At 45.1% G+C, this 6,760-nt stretch overlaps 1 protein-coding gene across 2 annotated transcripts in view; it reads right to left on the minus strand.

Annotated features, from left to right (window-relative positions):
- The window catches only part of Dnajc18 (DnaJ heat shock protein family (Hsp40) member C18), a 29,300-nt gene extending 25,100 nt beyond the window's left edge, over window positions 1-4,200 (minus strand). The window contains exons 1-3 of one of the 2 annotated variants that reach the window (XM_029547245.1): window positions 4,115-4,197; window positions 3,494-3,587; window positions 1,819-2,005 (exon numbers count right to left, since the gene is read on the minus strand). In XM_029547245.1, the coding sequence (XP_029403105.1) occupies window positions 1,819-1,922 (104 nt within the window). In that variant the 5' untranslated portion in view covers window positions 1,923-2,005; window positions 3,494-3,587; window positions 4,115-4,197. Of the gene's footprint in view, window positions 1-1,818; window positions 2,006-3,493; window positions 3,588-4,114 lie in introns of both variants that reach the window. The other variant, XM_021214869.2, reaches the window with a different exon arrangement.
- Between the last annotated feature and the right edge of the window lie 2,560 nt (window positions 4,201-6,760).

The following is a 6,760-nucleotide window of genomic DNA, read 5'->3' on the forward strand; positions in this document are numbered from 1 at the left end:
AAGGCACAGATGGGACTTCCAGGTCCCTGGAGAAGAAGGGATATGCAAGAAAGAAAAGGGAGAGTTTTGTCATGCTTTTGATGGAGAAGAGTTGATGAGTCATGGGAGATCTCAAAACAGAGTGGCCACACAGGCTGCTCCTACAGGCAGGTGGTCAGGGGCATCTAGCAGTGCCTATATGGGACTAGCTACTAAAGTTTAAGACAGGTGGAAGTGCGGAGCTAAGAGTAATGATACAGGCATGCTTTTTCAGGTGGGAGGTAGTAGTGTCCAGCAATTGTGCCAAGGCGGCAAGTTGAAAATGAACAACTGGTTGTGTGTGTGTGTGTCTCTTTTATCCATGGACTCAAGGGAAGCTGGGCAGGGGCTTGTAGCTCAGCCCATTCCCAGAGCTTAGGTGGGGGTAGCAAAAAGCTACAGGCAACAACGGGAAGGGGTTTTGTTTGTTTTGAGACAGGGTCTCACCATGTAGTTCTGGCTGTTTGGGAACTTTCTATGTAGACCAGTCTTTCCAGCTCACAAAGATCATCCTACTTCTAGGTTGGGTTCCAACTCTCCAAGTAGCAGAGAATGACTCCCTGAGTGTGGTATATATACATGCATGTATGTTTATATGTTTATATGCATGCATGCATGTATGTTTATATGTATGTATGTGTGTGTGTGTATATATATATATATATATATATATATATCAAGACAAGAGACCAACATCAGATGTTTTCCTCCCAGTCTTCATATTTTTTTAAAATTATATTCATTCTCTCTCTCTCTCTCTCTCTCTCTCTCTCTCTCTCTCTCTCTCATATCTCTTTTTGAGTCCTAGCTGTCCTAGAACTCACAGAGTTCACCCCTGCTTCCTGAGGGTTAGATAAGCATCACGCCCCACACCTGCCTTCAACTGACTGTGTATGTCCATGAGGCTGGGGTCCAGGTTCACTCTTTTTCTGTGAATATGCATTGTCTAGTCAACATTTGCAGGGGACTGTTCTTTCCTCCATTAAAATGCTAGGCACTTTGTCAATAAGTAATGGATTAGAGCCAGGCTTGGTGGTTTATGGCACCTAGAATTGCTAGTATTTGGCAGGCTGAGGCAAGAGATTTACTGGAAGTTTGGAACTTATAGAATTAAACCTTATCTAAAAACAACAATAAAAACCATGGGCCTATAAACCTAAGAGTTATTCCTCAGCCTAGTCCACAGAGCTACATGTCCATCCTTAAATTTGTCTGATGGCCTTCACTGTTCTTTTGAAGTAAGCTTAAAGTTTAAGCCAGGTGGTGGTGGTCCATATCTTTAATCCCAGCACTCAGGAGGCAGAGGCAGGGAGATCTTTGTGAGTGCATCCTGGTCTAGAGAGCTAGTGCCAGGATAGTCAGGGTTACACAGAGAAACCCTGTCTCAAAAAAGAATAGAGCAAAAACCAAACAAACAAACAAACAGAAAACAAAAATTAAAGCACTACTTCTCTAACTTTGTTCTCTTTTAAAAACTGTTTGGGCCATTCTGGGTCCCTTCCATCTTCAGGTGACTTTCCTCTCTTCCATTCATTTGTTTGGTACAAATGGTACACATGGTACACAGACACACACATAGAGACACACACACATGCACATACACACGCACATGCACGCACACGCACGCGCGCACGCACACACACACACACACACACAGGGAAAACATCCACACACATAAAATAATAAATCGACCTAAAGAAAAATGGTGAAGACACAGGTTAGTAGTTACACAGTCCATTCTGAGGCAGGTCTTCTCCTGAGCACTTTATATAAAATCTCTTATTTATCCTACTGGCTTACCTTTGTACCCCACGTAGCTGTTCCTCTGTGTAAGTGGTGTTCCCCTCTCCCTGACGGGTCTGATTCCACTCATTCTCAGACTTCTTTTCCTTTTGTGCCTTCATGCAGTTACAGCAACCACAGGGATCATGGCTCTCAGGTCGCTTGTCTTCTGGGTATTTGTTTCTTCTAATCGCATCAATGTAAGCTGCAAAGCAAGTCCCAAATCGACCTCTGGTACAAATCAACTTTAGGCTTTGGTTGGCTTTTTTCTAGACAAGGCTCCACTATGTACCTTCGGCTGACCTCAGCTCCACACACCTGCCTCTGCTCCTCTAGTGTTGGAATTACAAGCACTGAAGCCCATCTCCACAACTTGGTTATTTGACTGAACTCTCTGGGAGGCAGCTTGTAGATGACAGCATGGGTGTCTTTAGATGTCTAAAGACATCATGGGGACCTCTAAGTCTCCACTCAAAACTCTACAAACATCTTCCCTGGGATACTATACAGAAAATATGGGATGCACCCAAGAAAAGAAATTAAATGCCAGAAACATAAAGCCCATTTTTTAAAACCATATTTACAATGCCCATTCAACAAATTCTCTTCACTTACAGAAAAAGGCCTTGTAAGGTGTCTCTACCTTTTAGTACAGGGCAGAAAGGACCATTTCTTTGTGCTCCATGGTCAGAGGTGGCACTACACATCTATAACTATATCTCTATCTACATCTATGCCATCTATATCTATATCTATCTATCTATGCAATGCCTCCTACTCTTTTTTCTGTTTTTTTGTTTTTTTTTTTTTTTGAGACAGGGTTTCTCTGTATAGCCCTGACTGTCCTGGAACTCACTTTGTAGACCACGCTGGGCTCAAACTCAGAAATCTGCCTATCTCTGCCTCCCAAGTGTTGGGATTAAAGGCATGCACCACCACTGCCCTGGTAATGCCTCCTACTCTTAAATTTTAAAGCATAGACAGATCCTGTCTCAAAAGCCAAAAACCATAGCAAAACAAGCAAAAAGAATGGAGTAGTTCAGTTCTTTTGGACTAGCATTTGGAGGGACTAGAAAGATTGCTCAGCAGTATTTAAGAGTGACTACTGCTCTTGTAAGTCCCTGAATTTGGTTTCCAGAACCCACATGGCTCACACCTCTTGTAACTCCAGTTTCAGGTGGATTTGATACCTCTGGCCTCTGAAGGCACCTGAACTCACATTCACATAGTCCTCCCTGCTACATACACACAATTAAAGATAAAAATAAATATTTTTCTAATTAAATAAACTAATATGTGTAGAACTAATGTGAACCAAGACACTGGGCTAGACATATCAGGTGCTCTATGGGTGAGACAAACTACTGCCCACAAAAAGGTTATAAATTAGCACAAGAGAATTCAGTCAGTCCTTACACCTACAGAATGTATGGAGCAAGCCAGCAAGGACAGGGCACTCCTGTCTTCTCAGAAGACCTGAAAAGGCTTTAAGGACATCTTTCTCCCCTATTCAAGATCCTTCTGTGACACTTCCTTGACATCTAAGGTAGCCCGGCTAACTCCAAGGTGTCCTTCACGTCTTTATGTGTAACGTTTTCTCCACGAAGCTTCTCTTGACACCCAGGCTGTGTTGGATACCTTGTCAGTGTGCAACCCAAACCCCCAACCTTGCTTCGGTAACCCAGGAACTTACTGGCCGTGTTTTGTAAAAGGCTGTTAACCGGTCAAACTCTCTCAGTGGACTGACAGCTCTGTGAGCTCAGGGACCCGCGTCTGTCAAATTTCCCCTGCAGAATCAGCATAATGTAGGACACATGATAGGTTTTGTGATCAAAAACTTTTTGCCTGACCGTAGGATGGAAAAGGACAGTCAGCCTACTGACCCTGATGAGGCCTGGAGGGACAAGATCAAACCGGGACTGAGAGTCAGGTAGCTAACCTGGAGAAGTCGTCCATAAGGGGCAGGTAAGCTACAGAACTCAGCATCCTAAGAGCCCTCGAGTCACTCACAGGAGGTCAACACTAGCCAAGCAACCCCGGGCTCTGGACAGGGCAAGACCAGGACAGGGTAGGGGGTCCGGAGGCAACTAGTCGTAGCTGGTGACTGTGCTCAGGGGCACAGCCTCCGCCGGAGCTAGTGTTCCCGGCCTCTGCCCTGGGCCGTCCTCCACCGCTACACGAACCCTACCCAGGCTTAGCATCTTCCCATAAGCCTCCATCTGGCCCAGGATCTCCGCCTTGAGCTCCGAGGAGCCGCATCCCCGATCTCTCCGGAATGCTGCCTTGTCCCACCTTCCAGTCCCGGACCTAGTACCTTGGGTCCAGCGCTCTCCGCTGCCCAGAGTGGCCGCCATATCGGTTTTCTGTCAGCAGGTCGGCTGAGCCTCTCAAGTCTGGGAGGCTGAAAGAGAAGGGGCGCGGAGCGCGGGGCACGCTGGTCATTGTAGTTTAGTACGTGTAGGCTGCGCTTCTACGCGACTACAAGTCCCGGCGGGGCCCGCGCGACACACTCTGAGCCGCCGAGGCACCGACAGTTTGGACCCCTAGAGCCTGGCCTGTCGGATTTAGTTGGCTGATTTCTGCGTGGCTGCTGGCTCTGACTTAAACTCATCTGTAGCTGAGGATAGTGAGTTCTGTTCTTCCTGATCCTGAGAATATACAAAAGTCCTAAGGGGCAACGGCTTTGCACACTGTAGGACAACCGGTAACCGGTTACATCCACAAGAATGTCCCTCTTAAATGTCCACTAGTGCTTATTCTGGGAAAACTCTATGCTAGGCCCTGGACACGGAAAAATGGTCTGGGGAAAGCTAAACTCAACTCTGGGAAGTTTAATGGCCGCGAAAAGAAAAAAGAAAAGAAAGAAAAATGAAAAGTGGGGTGATTTAAATGTAGTTAGTAGTTTGGGTTCCTCCCATTGAAGACCCTCAGGCATCAGAGGGACCATAATGGGGAGAGTGGGAGGGCAAGTTTGGGAGCTACCGCCATTCCTTGTTCTTAACTCATCCCCAGAAAGAGCCTCTGAGGCATCGCTCTTTCTCAACCCAGCCCTTTCTCTGGCCTGTTTTCTTTTCTAAGAAGTTTGGAAAGAGGAAAGGAGGGCTTATTCCTACAGTCCCCCACACTGTTTTCCTTGGAGTCTAGCAAAGAATCAAAGCCACTCTTTCCCAGGGGGACCACTGGCCTCCTCAGTCCTGACTCATCTGCAGAGGACCACCAAGACCCAAGCTAATCACATGCTAAAGATCAGGTCTACAAAAGAGCAAAATGATCATGCGTTCAGAAAATTATCTGGGGAAAAGAATGCCTGGAATTCACTTAGATTTTATTCAAGAAAACCAAATAAATTATGCTGTCAAACACCACCTACTTAGACTGGTGGGGAACTCCGGTGAACACGGAACCCAGACAGAAGGGTTAAGAGCATCAGATGACAAGTATGGCTGTAGCACTGCCCTACTGGCATAGCCCTGGCATGCTGACCTCATGACTACCTGGAATGCCAGGAGACCAAGGACTCTCAGTGGAAAAAGTTCAGAGTTAGATACAGGCTAGAGTTGGGGTTGCCACAAATCTCTGTGTGGCCCTGAGCTACCCCTTTCTCCTTTTGCTTTAACCTCAGTGTTCTATGAGTTGACAATGTTAGAGCTAGTTGGTAATTACTAAGCCTAGGTATCCTTAAGGCTCAGTGTGTAGCTGCCTCTGGGACCCTCTATGAGGAAGGCTGTATTACCATTCTCTAATCAAAAACAGTTCTGCTTTATATTTTGAGACTTAAAAAAAGCATGCACCAGGTGGTGGTGGCAGCAGCAGCGCACGCCTTTAATCCCAGCACTTGGGAGACAGAGGCAGGCAGATTTCTGAGTTCAAGGTCAGCCTGGTGTACAGAGTGAGTTCCAGGACAGCCAGGGCTACACAGAGAAACCCTGTCTCAGAAAACCGAAAAAAAAAAAAAAAAGCTTGTGTCATTTGTAATATCAATTGCAGACAAAGCATCTAATGATGATGTGCCCTAAACCCTACTCTGTAACTATAAAGAAGATGGCAACTGTGTAGATATTTGATCATTGTCATCTGATTTAGGAGGGGGAACAACATGGTGGGTATGAGATTAGGCTAACATTGTTGACTTATAAAGTATTTAGCACATAGTCTTATATTAAGTAAATGTTAGCCAGTATTACAGACTAGCGTGGCAGAACAAAAGCTATTCCTTTGTGATATGACATTGTTAATTAGTAGTGTGTAGTCTGTATTAGGCATGTCATAAAGTCTTCAATACATCTAACTAGATCTGCGTGCCTGTATATCTGGCAATCGTTATTACTACAAATAGGAAAAAAAAAGAATAACAAAATCAAAAAGAGATAGGAAGCTGATTTCCCCTATGTCCTACACCTCCAGCTACTAAAACTAATAATCTACTCTACTCCTGATTTCAGAAAGTTCAAAGGATAAGCTAGGCATAGTAATACACACCTGAATCTTAGTACTAGAGAGGAAGTGGAAGAATCAGGAGTTAGTTCAAAGCAAGTCTGGTAGACAGGAAACCTTGCCTCAAAAAAGAGAATACCAGATGTAGAGGTGCATATTTGCAGCTCCAGGGGGCTGAAGCAGGAGGATCCTAGTTTGAGGCTAGCCTGAGATGCAGAATGGGACTTTGTATCAAACAAAAGTGTTTGGCAAAGTGAATTGGTGTGAAAAGGACTGCATCGTGACCGGGGCAGGGGATTATGTTATACTCTTTGTTTTGTTTTGTTTTGTTTTGTTTTGTTTTGTTTTGTTTTTTTCAAGACAGTGTTTCTCTGTGTAGCCCTAGCTGTCCTGGAACTCACTCTGTAGACCAGGCTGGCCTTGAACTCAGAAATCCACCTGCCTCTGCCTCCCAAGTGCTGGGATTAAAGGCACACTGGGCCATATGTTATACTCTTAAATTTGAAAGACAAAAATCCAAACCATG

The sequence above is a fragment of the Mus pahari genome, chromosome 15 (genome assembly GCF_900095145.1).
Source record: "Mus pahari chromosome 15, PAHARI_EIJ_v1.1, whole genome shotgun sequence".
Lineage (NCBI taxonomy): Eukaryota > Metazoa > Chordata > Mammalia > Rodentia > Muridae > Mus > Mus pahari.